At 44.3% G+C, this 18,049-nt stretch overlaps 1 protein-coding gene across 1 annotated transcript in view; it reads right to left on the reverse strand.

The window, feature by feature from the left end:
• WDFY4 (WDFY family member 4) overlaps positions 1-18,049 on the reverse strand; it is a 254,300-nt gene that overhangs the window by 216,565 nt on the left and 19,686 nt on the right. The window contains exons 7-12 of the mRNA XM_007178732.2: positions 14,569-14,758; positions 13,477-13,634; positions 11,420-11,872; positions 10,410-10,514; positions 8,785-8,975; positions 1,481-2,061 (exon numbers count right to left, since the gene is read on the reverse strand). Of these exons, the coding sequence (XP_007178794.2) occupies positions 1,481-2,061; positions 8,785-8,975; positions 10,410-10,514; positions 11,420-11,872; positions 13,477-13,634; positions 14,569-14,758 (1,678 nt within the window). The remainder of the gene's footprint in view (positions 1-1,480; positions 2,062-8,784; positions 8,976-10,409; positions 10,515-11,419; positions 11,873-13,476; positions 13,635-14,568; positions 14,759-18,049) is intronic.

Raw genomic sequence — 18,049 nt, forward strand, 5'->3', positions numbered from 1 at the left:
GGTTAGAAAACTAATTGATTTACCAGATTAACCAATGTAACAGGAACAATCATATGATTATTGCAGTAGTTGGAGAATTGACATCCATCCCCCTCACCACCAACCCCCTAAACGTCTGGCCAAAGGGGGCTCTCTTTGGAGAAACACGTGCAATGTCTTTCAGAAGAGCGTCCTGTGGTGTTAAAGGCAAAATGACCTGGAGAGGTGGCAGGCAGGATAGTTTACTGAAATATTAATTTGTGTTTTGTCATTGCTGCTTCAGAGGAATGAAAAAAAGACACCAACTATTTTGTTGCCTTGTTCTTTTGTTCTTCCCCTCTCTCTCCAAGGGGGTGGGGGGTTCTTTGTGCTCCCCTGCTTTAGTGGAATTCTGTTACAGGGATGAAAGCAAAAGGTTGTTTATCAAAGTATGGGGTCCTTGAGGAGATGAGCCTGCAGAAGTAAGAGAAATTGTCCTTGTTAGGGGAAATGGAAGCAGCAAGAAAGAACAGGAAGAGTCCCATGATTGGGAAGGATGCTGTTGTTTGTGTCTTACAAGTCAAGGACCTCACCCACACCCTGGCAGTGCCCTGGCAGGGTGGGGGGGGAGATAAGACCTAGGAAGGCAAAGGCCGCCGGGCATACCAGGGAGGCTGGGCCCAGGCATCAAAGCTCCCAGGAGCAGCAAAGATGCCAAAGAAGAAAGTGAGCCTATGGGCAGCAGAGCTCTGCCCTCAGTTTCCAAGAACGGGTAAGCTTCCCTGGTTCTCCTGAGACCCGACAGCATCCCCTAGCCCTGTATTGAGTTGGATTGGTTTTCTGCCAGCTCTCAGGGTGGGGGTGGGCGATGGGGAGAGGGGCTTGAAGACAAAGTCAACTTGATTTAAAGAAAAGACAGTCCTGCCGTCACCAGCAAAGCCCACTAGGGTCACTAGGAAAAACAAGATGGAATCTAGGTGATAAAATAAGGTCTCACCTCTTCTTCTGTGCTTAGTCTAGTTTCACTTGCTCATAGGGTACTGCACACAGAGGCCCCGCGCCAGGCACCTCAGCCCGGAGTTCCTAGTGCGAAACGGCTGCGCGGGACACTGCAGCCCGTGGATCGTGCGCAGAAGCGCTGCACGCGATACTCAATTCAAGATGGCGGCGGTGAGCTGTGGGCAGAGACACTGCACCCGGCACTGCGATCTCCGCCCCCTCCCCCTCCACTCTAGATCCCTAAACGGCAGCCCCACCCCTGGCCTGTCAGGAGAGCAAGTGAGCTGGCACCTCTCCATTCTCTGATAAAAGAAGAAAGCTTTCCTTTGCTTCTGAATCCAACTCCGTCTCGTTCTATTGGCTGGAACAACGCCGGGCGGAAGCACCTACTCTGGAGGATAAGTAACAATGTGACGTTTCCTCACACCCAGTTTGTACTACGCATGCGCGGGGTGTTTGCGGAGGACTCGGGAGACAGAGATACACTGATGACAGACTGGGGAAGCAGGCAGCAAAGCTCTACCTGTCCTCCAGGTCTGGCCACTGCTTGAAGTTTCCCTGGGGGTCACTGCCGGCTTCTGCACTCTGAGCGTCCACAACCGCCTCCTGCCTCGCCCTCGGGGAGTCCTTCAGGTCCTTGCACAGGTGGAGGGTGCCTCGGGCCATGCTGTCCAGGAAGCTGAGGATCTGGAGGCAGCTCTGTATCTTGGGTGGGAGTGGGCTGGCAGAGGAAAAAGCCGCACTCGTCAAATCGGCAAATGGCCTGGCCTTTGTGTCCTCCCAGGAGTGCGGAGGAGCGCCCTCTTCCTCCAGGGCCCCGAAACAGCCCAGCAAGCAGAGGTCCTCTGCCAGCTTCTCAAACAGCCCCGTCCTCCTAAAGAAGTCACTGTTGACGGGGTCCAGGTGCAGTGCTGCAGACACAGCACAGAGGGTGTGCAGGACCAGGTCCAGGGTCTGGCTGGGGGACACTTCCCCCCAGGTCTGCAGTGGGGGCTCCCGGAGAGACCCCTCCAGGTCAGAGAGCAGGGACAGCAGCCCATTGAACCCACTGGAGACTCTGAAAGCAGCACGGCCTTTGGGGGTCTCCAGGATCCGGAGCAGAGACTGAAACCAATGAGATACAAGTGAGTGAGATGGAGGAGGCAGATCTTTAACGCTGAGCTCCCACCCATCCCTGCCAAAGCGTTCCGGGTGCTCTTCTGCGCTCCACTCCGTAGGAACAGCGAGCTACCGATGCGCGACTCTGAAACATTGGGAGGTCAGTACCATTCCTCTTACTTTTAGTTTTGGGTTGTGCCTCAGTGTCTTCATTCAAATGGCTGCTCTTAAAGGCTATGCTGCTTTATAGGGTTGACTTACAGTCCTGTATCTTGACTTAAATGCATCTCCCTCCACAAAGCTTTCCCTGACCCTTAGCTTGTTCTCATCCCAGGCTGAGTGCTCACACCTCTAAATCCCCAATCAAAACTCTCACCACACTGTATTGAAGCTACTTGAAAATTGTCTCAGCCTTCCCCTGGATTGAAGCCCCATGAAATCGGGCTTGCTCACTGCTGTGTAACATAGCACCTACTTAATAAATATTTGCTAAACTTATGGAATGAACCATTTCCTGTACTGCAAAAGGAGACTCACAGTGAAATCTATATAAAGCAACTTATTACTATTTACCTCCCTCTCTGTGCAAGCACAGGTACTTCTAATAAATGAAAGATAGTCAAACAAATCTACTTAAAACCTGGTGTGAAAATATGAGGAAATTAACGTAGAGAAAAGAAATCCTAATGGAAGGAAACATATAGATATAGCATATAATATAGACCGTGTGTGGAGTTTAGGCTATTACAACACACATGCAATCTACCTTCTCCAGATTGCTGAGATTTTTACTGGACAGCCAAACTTTTAATTCCTTCTAAAATCAAATATTTACTAAGCACTTCCAATGTACTATTCATTGAGCCCAGTGCATGATATACACTAGGTATTCAATAAATGTTTCGGAAGGAAAGGACTACATTTAAGAAGTTCTCATTCTGTGGTAAAGTTGCACACCTAAAAGTGAAGAATGCATGGATGATTTTAGATAAATATCGAAAGCCTCTAACTTTTGGTATTTAGTTATTTACTATTCATGAAAATTGCATGGGACTCCATCGAAGACCCAGGCTTCTTAGGCGTGTTTCCCAGAGAATGGCCAGTCCCTATAGTTTTGCTCTGGAGGAAGATTTGAATTGTTTTGTCCTTTCAAATGTTTAGTGTTCAGTGACACAAGAAAGAGGATTGTCTGGGCAGGCACAACTTAAAGTCAATTTCAGGATGCTTGAAACAAGTTTCAAAGAGAAAAAATAAAAAGAAATTCCCAATTTGAGAGAGGGGGGGTGATGCTGTGTCTTAAGTGCATGGTTTAGGGTGACAGCCTATAGCATAATGCATTGAAAGTCCATTGACAAAGAGAAAACTGGTGGGTCAGAAAAAAGGAGGGAAGGGATTAGATTTTTAAATTCTCATACAGAGAAAGTCAAATCGAAATTCAGTAAAGTTACAGGTAGCTATGAAATATGAAGTCATGCACTTTGCGGGGCAAAGATAATTTTCCAGCTCTATCTCTAAAATGCTGGTAACCCTAACCTAACACTAGAGTTTATCTGAAATAATATAATGTGTACCCCTAACACCCAAAGTCTGTTATCTAATATTATATTCTGCTACATGAAGCCTGAGCTGCTTGGCAGGCAGTCAACCCAAGCTTGGGGTAGGGAAGCACAAAATGAGCCAGGACTAAGTAAATGTACCCAGGCAAGGACTCTTTCAAAGATGGAGAGAAATGATGACCAAGGAGCTGCTTAAAGTGCTCCCATGGCCCCATCAATGACATTTCAAGAAATTAAAAACAAAACAAAGATTGTAGAAACTAGGAGAATCTATAAAAGGCCGAAGGCCACAATTATGTTCAAAATGGACACATTATCATATAGAGTGATGTAGAAAGATTCATCCTTACCAACGTGGGTCAGTTGATTTTTTCCCAGTTATAGGAGAAGAAAATGCATGACTTATGATGGTTAGATCAAAGACTACCCACCACAGCTCAGGGGGATGACTGTGGGGAAATTGAATTGTCGTTTTGTTCTTTAAAAGAAGCAGCATCAGGGCCACCCACTAACGGGGGAATCAAATGAGAGTGGTGGGATAGACTTCAGGGATATGGGCTTTCCAGACTGCCTGAAAGCTAGAAGCAAAAATGAAACATTAAGGACTAGGCAGTGACAACTGCTTTCTCCTCCTGGGTGAGGATATGACCTAACTACTTCTGAATTTGGCTCAAAACCCAGGAAAGTTTGACATTTGTAGACAGGTCCTTAAAGAGAAGATTGTATATAGACTGTTAGAGCAGATTCTCCAGAATAGTGACATTTGGTGAATGTAAAACCTTATGGTTTAGCAACACAGAGCTTTCTAGACTAGGCACGGCCTTTCTCTTTATAAACTGCATCCCACAGCTGCCTTCCCCAAACCCCACCCCCAACCCCAGGACACTAGAGCCAGTCCTCTGTGCCTGCCTTGTGTGAGCAACTCACTCCGCACAAAATATTATTTCTTTGATCAAGTTGGAAATGAACTCTAACCTTGAAGTGCATGTGGTGGTGGTAGTTTCTTCCTGCCAACTGATAATCCACACAAAAGGCTGAACATTAACGTGTGGTACAGCATGCATTGCATTGTCTGTCTCGACCTGTCTCAGTGTGACTCGTGCCATGGAAAATAAATAAATCACCGAGACATCAGGAAATCTTAAGCTGTTAAACTGTAAACTGTCTAGATTTATGTGAGTGCTTTCAATGGCTCCTAAAACCACTATGAGGTTGTTCAAGGCAAATGGAATGAATGGAGCTCTTCTGTTTATCACATGACACGTGACAAAACAAACACCAAAAAGAGAGAGTAATTAAAAAATAAAACTAATCCGATTACAAGCACTTGTCTAAGTGCTGCATGACCACTAAAACCCCCCTCTTTCCTTAAGAAACCATCTTCCAGTTGTCCAAGTTGACACCAGATATTGCTCAGAAGGTCTCCATCATTCAAGGAATGTTGAGAGCAGATATTTTAAAAAGAAAGCAAACCAATAATAGTCCTCCTTATGATCTGTGTCTCTCAGAGCGTCTATCCTCTGTAATTCCTAGATGGCTCTTTTCTCCTCCTGTTGGGAGGGGTGGAGAAAAAAGAAATGGCTGACCTTAATTGTTGCTTTGTTTGATTTATTAAATTCAGAGTCATTATCTAAAATGGGGGTAATCTCATTAGAACTCAGACTGCTCTATTATTTCTTGGGATGGGGTTAATTTCATATTTGCAGAGTCATAAAGTAAAGAGCCCAAAATCCAATTACAAAGGCTTAATTTCATAGCAACTAAAGAGAAACATTTCTATCATAAAGGAAAATAAATACTGCACTACTTCGGGAAACGATTTGTCAGGAACGGGGGACTTGGGAGGAGGGTCTCCATTACTGTCATTCAACTTTGCATGATAATGCATCACCTAGGCTTGAGAGTCTACGGAAGGGAGTAAATTTAATCAGCTGAAGTCAAAGTAATCAGGCTAGGGTTGACACATTTCAAGAAAGGTCAGCGTTAAGCACATTTTCTCCTCCTTAACTCAGTTACCATGTCATCGTCTCTGAGTTAGTATTCCTCAAGCTTGAATCTATAAAATGGATGTCTGCTGCAAAGCGCTAACTATGTTAGGACTAACAGAATTTATTTCACATTCTATTATTTGTTATTCCTCATAATTTTCCATGTGTCATGCTGGAAGACCGGTGAGGTAATGCAATTAAGCTCAGAGTTGAACAGCTAAATGTATATTAGCAAATCAATCTGAATTTGTGCATAACCCAATCACGGTCCCACTGGCCATGGAGAGGAAATTCATTTGCTTACATTATTCTTTAACTCGGTTATCATTTGCCAGAATTAGGTGGTGAAGTCACATGTGCCTCTGTATTGGTATGGAAGCACCACTGGATTTTGGAAGCAACTGCCTTCAGTCACATGTTTCTGGAGGATTTTTCTCCTCCAGAGCAGCTGGCTGATTCTCAGGGAAGGGAAACGAGGGTGGCACCGTGATGTGAATACACTTCAGAGATGACAAACCTTTATTGGGTGGTGGGGCAGGGAGTCCTGCCTTTGAGGTCCCCACCCTCCATCACTTTCACCTCATCCTACATCTGACCCACTTTGCAGGCACAGTGCTTTGGGCAGAGTCCACTGTCAACTACCAAAAAAGGAAATCTAGCCAGAAAGAACTAATTTTACATCTTTGTTTCCCAAGGGGTTCCCAAAGTGATTTAGAACAAAGGCAGATCCCACATCAGATTCCAGCAAACGTTGGCTAGTTGCTCACACGACTCAGTGGTGGGCAAGGCTGGAACAGGCTCTGGGGCCCAATCCTTCCCCACCACCCACGGGAGCTGCAACGTGTTCTCACCCTATTCCTGGAAGAACAATGGCGGCTTTAGGCACCCTCCCAACTGCCCAGCAGTGACTTGGTACCCAGGGAGAAGACAGCACATTGAGTGCAGGGTATGGCTCTGTTAAATAAGCTTACACAGTGTTCATCCCTGATGTGCTCTCTTGATAGTGTGATTCTGAAATGATATTGAATCTGTAAAACACCATAATGGCTTTACATTGCTAATTCTAGAAATTCAGTCCTATTACCCAAGGGCTGACACTCCAATAAGGTGCTTCTGGGCTATAGAGTAAACAAGATGAACTTTCCAGGAGCAAAGCAGAGAGCTTTTCTGTAATGGACACAAAAACACTTGTGCTCTCCAAAACTTTTCTCTCCATGAATCTGTTTGACTTTCAATACGAAAATGTTAGAAATAGATAGGGCTTCCAATTATTCACCCAATAGAAAACCAAAGTCCTAACTGCCTTGCTGACTTCCCTGTTCCTTATTAGAATAAGGCTCATGTGAATTAAGCTGAACACAGACATATGAGAAAAAATGCAACAAACAGCAAGATGAAGAGGAAAAATCACCAGATTTTAAATCACTAGTCTTAGATCCAAACTCAACTTCATCATTCAGTATTAGAATCTCTCAGGGCCTATCTCTGCCCAATATTAAGATAGGACCACATGAAGCTAAGGTGCATTCCAGCTGTAAACTGTCATTAATTCTTGATATCTCTCACCCTTACTCTCCCCTTTACATGCTCCCCTCAATCCTGTTACTTCACATAATCATGGGACTCCAGTGTCTTTCAAAACACCTGTAACTTTCCTTTTTTGTTTCATCACCTTCACTGATTTTTTGACCCTGTGATTAAATCGCTGTTTTGGTTCTTGTCATCTGCGAAATACATGATAACTATGGTCATAATGCCACTTCTGGATGGGATTCTCATGACACATTGGCCATGCTGAACTCCACAGGATGTCATGAGATGACATGCATACAGTTGCATCAGTGCCTGACACTGGCTCTGCTGAGAAATAAAGTAGGTAAAATAAACTGAATGCCATTCTCTAACTGGTAAAGTGGCTTTGTACAGGGATAGTCATGGCTAAATAAGGTTGAGGGTTTAATTTTGAAAGTCAGAGCATCTTCCAAATTTTATTGTATAAAGCAATAAAATAAAGCAATTTTATTGTATAAAATTCACCAGTGATCCAGCGTGGCATGATAATGAAACATGAGTGTGTATTGCATAGGGGGCTCTTTTGCACATAGACGTGACAGGTCCCCAAGTCAGTTCCCTGGGGGATATTTGCATTTTCATCTGCTCTTCTCTTAAACAGCATGAACAAAAGAAAGGGGATTTTTTTTTTTTTTTGAGGCATAAGCCTGCAAAGACAAAAGAGATGTAAAAGCAGGAACAGCAACAAAATTGTGAGAGCTGTAAGGCTGATGATGTTTATTATCATCTTTAACTGTTTTAAGATAACTTGATGATTATTAGCAATATTACAAAAACAAAGATATATGCTTCTCTTTGTTGTCCAAAGGTGACAGCCTAGTTTTACGTCTCCCTTTGTAACCACTGTTCCTGTGCCTTTGACTGCCTTTTGCTTCCTCTTCCCAGTTCAGATGTTCCCTCCTCTGTGAGCCTTCCTCAAACATGTAAGGCAGCATTGGTCTCTCCTACTTCTCTGTTCCCATGGCAGCCTGCCTTCAACCTCTGGGGCATAACCACGCTGCATCACCATGATTGCTTACTTAATATTAGCCCTAGTCTACGAGCTACCAGTTGGCAAGGGCTGAATCTCATACAACTGTGTGTCCCGAGCACTCTGCATCAGACCTGGTAACTGGTAGATGCTCACTAAATGCTGGGCAAGTAAACAAGGCTGCTGCTTGGCCACCACCAATTTGGGCTCCACTTCCATAGTTTACAGTGTGGCTGGGAAGTAGCTGCCCAACTAGGGACTACATTTCCTGGCATTTCTTGCATCCAGATGAGTCCTGCCCAGAGAAGCTTGGACAGAAGTTGACATGAACCAGTTTTAGGCCTGAAAAAGAATGTGTCCCGTTTTCTCTGCTCTCCCTTCCTTTGTGTGATGGCTGGATTAGATGCCCAGGTGACTGCTGTCCCTGAATGACACTCCTCCCAATCACTGATTGGACGGTACGTAAGAAAGAAACCGCTAATGTGCCAGGCTGTTGAGGATGGGGGATTTATTTGTTACAGCAGCCTGTAGTACTCTACCTGTATGATACAGTGACCAACTAAATGAATGAATGCATGGGCAAATGCCGATCACCTGCTGCATGTCCATGGGAAACCCATCACAAAGGAGGACTTGACATCACCTTCAGGAGATCCAGTTTCAGCTGCAGTTCCCCTTGAGTGGACGAGCACAAAGCGCCCACAATGATGCTCATGTACTCCTCGGCATTGATGACTGAGAGCTGCTCCAAGATGCTGAGAGAGGCTCCCCGGTAGCACTCATCGTCCAGGAAGATCTTGATGAAGGGCACCATGCCGTGGTCTTTCAGGACAACTGGGGACCAGACAGAGAGTATGGGGCTAGAGCGATGGGGGCCTTGGCACCTTAGCTTCAATTACAAGGAAAGCTTTTCCTTACAATTTCCAAGTTTGTTTGGCTACATGTGTATGTGTTTTTTCCACGCATTAGGAATTTTTTTTCAAAATCCATACCTACTGTTAAAATAAGAAGAGGAAGAGAGACACTATGGAGCTGAGAATTAAAAAGAAAAACTGCTTTCTTCTCCAGTGAGAATTCTGTTTTTGAAAAAAAATTTCCCCCTTTTCTGTTTTTAGAGACGTAAGTAATACAAACTTTAATTGGATATACCTCTGGCATTTATTTCCACATAATCCCCTAATCCAGGGCCAATGGCAATTCTCTCTTATCTCTGCCCAAATTCTTATTGAAAGCAAACCAGAATTTAAGAGTATGTTTAACTCATAGGTAGTTTCTTGTGGCAAGGTGGGCGGCACGCAGGATTTAAGAAATTTGGCTAATGGTATGTTTTTGTTTAAAAGTAATCCTAAGAATTTCTTCCCCAGGATTGATCTTTGAAGTAATCACATGTAGAATAAGAACTAGGAAGTAACTGGATCGTTCAAATGGTATGACATGGATTTGAGCTGGTCAACTCCATAAGGCAGGATTTCCCCAATTATGGGCCAGGTACCCCTTACATGGAAATCACCTTGGAAGCCTGTTTACAAGTAGATTACTAGGCTCTACCTTGACCTGATAATTAGATCTCTGGGAGGGAGCTTAGGAATATGCACCTCCCTATTAACCAGAACCTCCAGGGAATCTCTTATAGTCTAACATTAGAGATGCTCTACCATAATGAAATAATCATTCACATTTGGTATAGTTGACCTGTGCGGGCCTCAGATAAAGATGCACCAAATCACCAAACCCACTGATGTCACTTTGCTGATGCATCTGCTTCATAGTATAATATACATGCATTTATATTTTATGCACATATTTTTAAGCATGAGAGCCACATGATCTTAAGAAGCTAAACTTTTCTGAATGGATGAAGCTACTAAATCCATCATGGGCTGAAAGCACATCAAATTATGTCTCTTAAAAATGATGAGCTTTCTTTGCCTGTATTTTACAATTTAAATCTTTTTTAAAAAGTATCTATAGTCAGTGCAGCAGGATATTAAAAGATTTTACTTGAGGGAGATGGGGTTTCTGTGATCTCATAAATTTAAGATAACTCTGATTCCCAACCTTATTTAGCAACCTAAACAGTAAAAAGTGTCAGCTGAGGTGTCTACCAATTTACTGTTGATCACTGAACATCAACCAGTGAATGGACATCAGCCACAGCGATAGTGTTGGTTATTCCTTGGATATAGCCTTTGGACAATGACATAAATCACCAGGAAATAGTTAATGTTTTCCCAACCAGTGACAAGGTGAATTTGATACCATCCTTACCTGCATTCCGAACTGATCCTTTCAGAAGCGTGACCACAGTTCTCAGCATCACACAAGTCAGTTCTCTTTCTATATCCTGAACTCCAGGATTGGACTCTTTGTTTCCTGCCATATTTAAGAAGCAATGAAGAAATATTTTTAAGTACATGTGATATGGCCCCAAATCTCCAATTCCATTAGTTTCCTATCCTCTTAAAGAAACACGAATATCATGCTTCCATTACAAAGGAATGTGCATCCCAATTCGTAAGATGTGACCCTACAACCCTTACATCAGAGGTTCTCCAACTTGAGTGCATCAAAATCCCCTGGAAGCCTTGTTGTAAAATCCAGGGTATGTACATGGGGCATGGTTAGGCAGGGAGAGCCCAGGCCCGTGCTCCTGAGGCAGGGTGAGGGAGTGCTGCCAAGGAGCCATGGGTGTACAGCCCAGCAGGGCGTGCAACAGTGTGGCCAAGGTTTAGAGGGGCAAGCCAGCCAGCAAGGCCCTGGTGACTGACCTCTGCTCCAGGTGGGAGGCCATTGGGCCCGAGAGCACCATGTGAGCAAGGTGGCCGTATCCCAGCTGACCCCGGGCATGTCCCGCACACCCTTCCATCCCGGACTTTCAAGCCTCTCTGAGCCTCCTTTCCCCTTTGTGTTGCTGAGGACCTGTCCTTCTGCTGTTTCCCTACCTACACACTCAGACAGTATCTACTGCAGGAGGTATCTGAAAACTAAGAACTCATCAGGCCTGAGTTAGTCCCATGAGTCGGCTTCAAGTTACACCCATCCCTCCCACCTCTTCATGGGGAAGATCAGGCAAGTTATAGAAAACAGGGAGGCTGCCTGTGCTGTGAAGCCATGTAGCCCAGGGGCACCCTCTCTGACTCTCAGGGCACCAGGTGACATGGGCACACTCACTTTCTCTGTTATGTTAATGGGTGGTGGGGCTGACACACAGACCAGGCCCAGCTAACACTGGCCCCCACCCATTCCCCCCTTCCCCTCCTAAAGCTCCTGGAAGGCACCTGACTTCCTCAGGATCTTGGCCTGCTTCCGTAGCTGGGCTAACAGCAGGCCCAGGAGCCCTGAGTCCCGGAAGATGTCAGTGAAGAGCGGGTCCCCACCAGCGATCCTGAGGACAGTTTGCAAGGCCACGAGGGTGACGAGCGGCTCTGGGCTCTCCTGGATCAGGCGCTGCACCTTCCGCAGGATCTCATGGGGCACGTAATGCAGCTCAAACACCAGGACCTCCAGCAGCTGGAAGAAGTGCATCTGCACCAGGGTCGGCTTCAGGGGCACGATCTCCACGAACTGCGAGATGGGTTGCAGGGTCCACTCCAGCAGGAAGAAGTTGCGGGCGTTCCAGGCCCACATGGTCCTGATGGATGACAGGACTTTTGTGCAGAGGACAGGGTCACTGGCTTTGTGGAAAACATTCTGCAGGACTTGGAAGGCCTGAAGATTCTTCACAGTCACCCCTGAAGATGCAAAAAAGAAATAATCCTGCAAATCATTTCTCCTGCCTATGCCTAGAAATACATGCTTGCATTATCACGAGGAAATACCATTTAAAGTTTCTATTTTCTAGCTCCTGTGGGTAAATGTCTATCAGAAGTCCAGAAAAGCCATATGCCCAGGATGTGAATAAGGCTAGAGTTGCATTGTCCAAGACGTGCTGGGTAATTAAGCATTTGAAATGTGGCCGCTGTGAACTGAGGCGCGCCCTGAGTGTAAAAATACACATCAGATTTTCAAGATGTAGCACAAAGAAAAGAAGGCAAAAAAAAGTCATTAACAATTATTTGTACGATCACATTTTTTGATGGTAATATTTTGGATATATTGGGTTAAATAAAATATATTATGAAAAATAATCTAACCTGTTTCTTCTTAATTTTTAAAATTTTGCTGCTAGAACATTTAAAATTACGTAATGTGGCTCGCATTATATTTCCATCAGGCAGCACAGGACTGGAAGATTGGTTTCAATTAATTAAAATCAAATGATTTTAAAGATTACTAAGCAAAGTCAGTTTCATTTCTAGGCAAGCTGTTAAATAAAGACACCTTCCAAACCCACTCCCTCCTTTCTCTCCAGCTAGAAGGTTAAGTCTCATTCTCTCTTACCCAGGAGATACTTCCTCAGAGAACTCCCTGCCTCCAGCCCTCTGTGCTTCAGACACTCGAGATGTTTCTGAAACTCCTCTCTAATCCAGCCGCTCCCCTGTGTGTCTGCTGGAGTCACATCCAGTGGCTTTTCCTAAACTGGTCTCACAGCTTTGCAGCCTCCACCCTCTGGTCTGTGCAGATCTCTCTGCCCATCTCCCCAGACTCACCCAGATGTTTCTGGTCACCATTTCTTTCCCCAGGCTGTACCTTCTGTCTTTATATTTCTTCCCCCTCTTTTCTACCTGGATGACCCATCCTTTGCCTTGAAACCTCTCTTGAATGGGACCCTCTGTGCAGGGTTTCCTGACTGACCCAGGCAGAGCTAATCCTCTGCACCGGTGTCACCACTGTGCCTGTTTATCAGCCAGTTATTGAGTAGATTATGGCTCAAGGTTTGTGTGATGGTCTCTATAGAGAATTTTTAAGGAGCAGACACCTGGCCTCTTCACGGTGGTACCCAGCATGGGGCGGAGTGGCTGCTGGACAGAAATTATCAGTACATGTTGATTGAGTTCATCAATCAATCAGTCAGTATCTTGTAGAAGTAAGGAGGCACTGACTCTGAGCCTGGATGGCTGTTTCAGGGCCATCAGTCCCTGTTAGATAAGCAGATGTCACCGAGTAAGTCACACCAGAGGTGGGGATGGAGATCACAGCCTCCCTGCATTATCTGAGAGAGTCTTTGCCTTTTTAAAGCAAACATTTCATCTCAGTCCCACCCAGGTCATCTGGAAAAATCTATAAAGGAGAGATTTTAAGTCTCCCCAAAGGCATGACAGAATCAGCCCCTACCGTATCCCTGACAGGTGCCACATGTTTGTTTCTGCACAGGGAACCAGGGAATGACCTGCATTGCCTCGTCAGGACACAGTGCCAAGTGCTGTCAGGCACCCGGAGACACCCAGTGACCCACCAGAAGCCTCGTGATGGAACTTGAAGCCTTCCAGCTGCGGGTAAGTGATGCTGTCGAACACCTTCAGCTCTGACCTCCCACAGGTTGTCAGCCACACCACCAGCCCAAGGAGCTCCTCTAGGTGAGGGTCCACTTCACTCTGGGTCAGCCCGTCGTACCTGTGGGGACAGACAAGGCCAGCTCCCTGGACGTCTTGGACGGAGCATCCAGGTTTGCTCATGGTGCTCCCCACAGGGATACAGAGGCAATGGAAATCGCAGTGCTGGGCAAGACCCAAAAGGTCTCCACCAGTTCAGCACCAAAAGACACAGGGAGTGGATAAAAATCACCATGTTTGCAAGCCTCAGCCCTTGATCTAAGGACGTGCAATTAGAATAAAGAGAAACCTGTGAAGAGCCACAGCATCTGCTCACCGGAAGGCTGCTTTCCGTGGCCAGACCCCCCAAAAGTCATGAGCTTAGGGCACCAGCAGGGCAGGAGCACCCCCGAAATGAGAGATTTGATATTTCAGAATGGCAACAATACAGACATCATGGGAAATAATTGGTCTTTATTAGACTTCTTCATGCTTATTTCAAGAGTGAGTATTGTTTTTGTTTCTAATCCTCCCAGGGACTCTGGAAGGCAGGGTAGAGCTATCCCACCCAAGGGGCAAATTCGCTGGGTATGGATCCATCAGCTTCTACCAGTCATTGGTAGAGGGCTGGTCCTGGAGTTGTTGATCTTTGGGCACTTCCAACCCCCAAGCATATAGGCAGAGCCGGTCACAGCCATCCCAGAAAGCCCTCCAGCACAGGATGTAGATTCTGACAGGTGGCTGTTAGACCAGCCATTTGGTGGTACATGCCACCCAATGGACTTGGTAAAACTATTATTGCGATCACCCATGGGTTTCCTAAAGAAGTAGCTCCAAACCCGGCTGCACGTTGATTTACTTTTGCAATAAAAGTCTCTCTGGCCATGCTCTATGGAGATTTGTATTTCAGAAGACATTCTGAGAAGCCCCAATATCTGTCTTTCTCCAAAGCACTGCAAATGATTGTGAGGACCTTGGCTTCCACTGTTTCTTCCCCACCAAGCACAGCCACTTACCGAAGTAACACTTTGAGTAGCAGAGGGTAGCCCTCCCCATTCTCAAACTCCAGGAACAGAGCAGAGGAGACGGGGTAGGAGTCCTTCACAAAGCCCAAGACGAGGCTCACTGCCTCGCTCACCTCGGGAGCAGGGAGAGTGTCTGCAAGCCTGGAGAGGTTCTGGAGGGAGATCTTGATGCAATCCATGGCTGCAGGAAGGAAACACACCCCTGCTGAATTCAAAGGCAATAGCTTTTCTTCAGTGGTCATTCCCTCCCCACCTGCCTTTAAACTGTATATCAAGATGTGAATGGAGTAGTAGTAGGTGTGGGGAAAGAAGCAGGAGGGAGGTATAAGCCAGGACTCAGCCGTGAGGCAAAGAGTGCCCTCAGACTCTAGACGCTGACAAAAGCAAGGAAATCGCTGTTTCCTCAGAGTCTCCAGAAGGAATCAGCTCTGCTGCCGCCGTGGCTTTAACACCCCAAGACTGATTTTGGATTTCTAACCTCCAACTGTAAGGTGGGAATAAAAAGCAAGCAGTTCCTGGCCCATGATAACTCTAGTTAAGGGTGTCTGACTGATGGCATGTTGGCACCAGCATTGAAGGAAGTGATGGGCTTCAGGTCCAGAATACAACACAGAGTTACAGAAAGACAGAGAAGATGAAAAGGCAGAGGGCTATGTACCAGATGAAGGAACAAGAAAAAACCCCAGAAAAACAACTAAATGAAGTGGAGATAGGCAACCTTCCAGAAAAAGAATTCAGAATAATGATAGTGAAGATGATCCAGGACCTCGGAATAAGAATGGAGGCAAAGATTGAGAAGATGCAAGAAATGATTAACAAAGACCTAGAAGAATTAAAGAACAAACAAACAGAGATGACCAATACAATAACTGAAATGAAAACTACACTAGAAGGAATCAATAGCAGAATAACTGAGGCAGAAGAACGGATAAGTGACCTGGAAGACACAATGGTGGAATTCACTGCTGCAGAACAGACTAAAGAAAAAAGAATGAAAAGAAATGAAGACAGCCTAAGAGACCTCTGGGACAACATTAAACGCAACAACATTCGCATTATAGGGGTCCCAGAAGGAGAAGAGAGAGAGAAAGGACCAGAGAAAATATTTGAAGAGATTATAGTCGAAAACTTCCCTAACATGGGAAAGGAAATAGCCACCCAAGTCCAGGAAGCGCAGAGAGTCCCATACAGAATAAACCCAAGGAGAAACACGCCGAGACACATAGTAATCAAAGTGGCAAAAATTAAAGACAAAGAAAAATTACTGAAAGCAGCAAGGGAAAAACGACAAATAACATACAAGGGAACTCCCATAAGGTTAACAGCTGATTTCTCAGCAGAAACTCTGCAAGCCAGAAGGGAGTGGCATGATATACTTAAAGTGATGAAAGGGAAGAACCTACAACCAAGATTACTCTACCCGGCAAGGATCTCATTCAGATTCGATGGAGAAATCAAAAGCTTTACAGACAAGCAAAAGCTAAGAGAATTCAGCACCACCAAACCAGCTCTACAACAAATGCTAAAGGAACTTCTCTAAGTGGGAAACACAAGAGAAGAAAAGGACCTACAAAAACAAACCCAAAACAATTAAGAAAATGGTCATAGGAACATACATATCGATAATTACCTTAAATGTGAATGGATTAAATGCCCCAACCAAAAGACATAGACTGGCTGAATGGATACAAAAACAAGACCCATATATATGCTGTCTACAAGAGACCCACTTCAGACCTAGGGACACATACAGACTGAAAGTGAGGGGATGGAAAAAGATATTCCATGCAAATGGAAATCAAAAGAAAGCTGGAGTAGCTATACTCATATCAGATAAAATAGACTTTAAAATAAAGAATGTTACAAGAGACAAGGAAGGACACTACATAATGATCCAGGGATCAATCCAAGAAGAAGATATAACAATTATAAATATATATGCACCCAACATAGGAGCACCTCAATACATAAGGCAACTGCTAACAGCTATAAAAGAGGAAATCGACAGTAACACAATAATAGTGGGGGACTTTAACACCTCACTTACACCAATGGACAGATCATCCAAAATGAAAATAAATAAGGAAACAGAAGCTTTAAATGACACAATAGACCAGATAGATTTAATTGATATATATAGGACATTCCATCCAAAAATGGCAGATTACACGTTCTTCTCAAGTGCGCACGGAACATTCTCCAGGATAGATCACATCTTGGGTCACAAATCAAGCCTCAGTAAATTTAAGAAAATTGAAATCATATCAAGCATCTTTTCTGACCACAACGCTATGAGATTAGAAATGAATTACAGGGAAAAAAACGTAAAAAAGACAAACACATGGAGGCTAAACAATACGTTACTAAATAACCAAGAGATCACTGAAGAAATCAAACAGGAAATCAAAAAATACCTAGAGACAAATGACAATGAAAACACGACGACCCAAAACCTATGGGATGCAGCAAAAGCGGTTCTAAGAGGGAAGTTTATAGCTATACAAGCCTACCTAAAGAAACAAGAAAAATCTCAAGTAAACAATCTAACCTTACACCTAAAGAAACTAGAGAAAGAAGAACAAACAAAACCCAAAGTTAGCAGAAGGAAAGAAATCATAAAGATCAGAGCAGAAATAAATGAAATAGAAACAAAGAAAACAATAGCAAAGATCAATAAAACTAAAAGTTGGTTCTTTGAGAAGATAAACAAAATTGATAAGCCATTAGCCAGACTCATCAAGAAAAAGAGGGAGAGGACTCAAATCAATAAAATCAGAAACGAAAAAGGAGAAGTTACAACAGACACCGCAGAAATACAAAACATCCTAAGAGACTACTACAAGCAACTTTATGCCAATAAAATGGACAACCTGGAAGAAATGGACAAATTCTTAGAAAGGTATAACCTTCCAAGACTGAATCAGGAAGAAACAGAAAATATGAACAGACCAATCACAAGTAATGAAATTGAAACTGTGATTAAAAATCTTCCAACAAACAAAAGTCCAGGACCAGATGGCTTCACAGGTGAATTCTATCAAACATTTAGAGAAGAGCTAACACCCATCCTTCTCAAACTCTTCCAAAAAATTGCAGAAGAAGGAACACTCCCAAACTCATTCTATGAGGCCACCATCACCCTGATACCAAAACCAGACAAAGACACTACAAAAAAAGAAAATTACAGACCAATATCACTGATGAATATAGATGCAAAAATCCTCAACAAAATACTAGCAAACAGAATCCAACAACACATTAAAAGGATCATACACCACGATCAAGTGGGATTTATCCCAGGGATGCAAGGATTCTTCAATATATGCAAATCAATCAATGTGATACACCATATTAACAAATTGAAGAATAAAAACCATATGATCATCTCAATAGATGCAGAAAAAGCTTTTGACAAAATTCAACACCCATTTCTGATAAAAACTCTCCAGAAAGTGGGCATAGAGGGAACCTA

This window comes from Balaenoptera acutorostrata, chromosome 16 (genome assembly GCF_949987535.1).
Source record: "Balaenoptera acutorostrata chromosome 16, mBalAcu1.1, whole genome shotgun sequence".
Lineage (NCBI taxonomy): Eukaryota > Metazoa > Chordata > Mammalia > Artiodactyla > Balaenopteridae > Balaenoptera > Balaenoptera acutorostrata.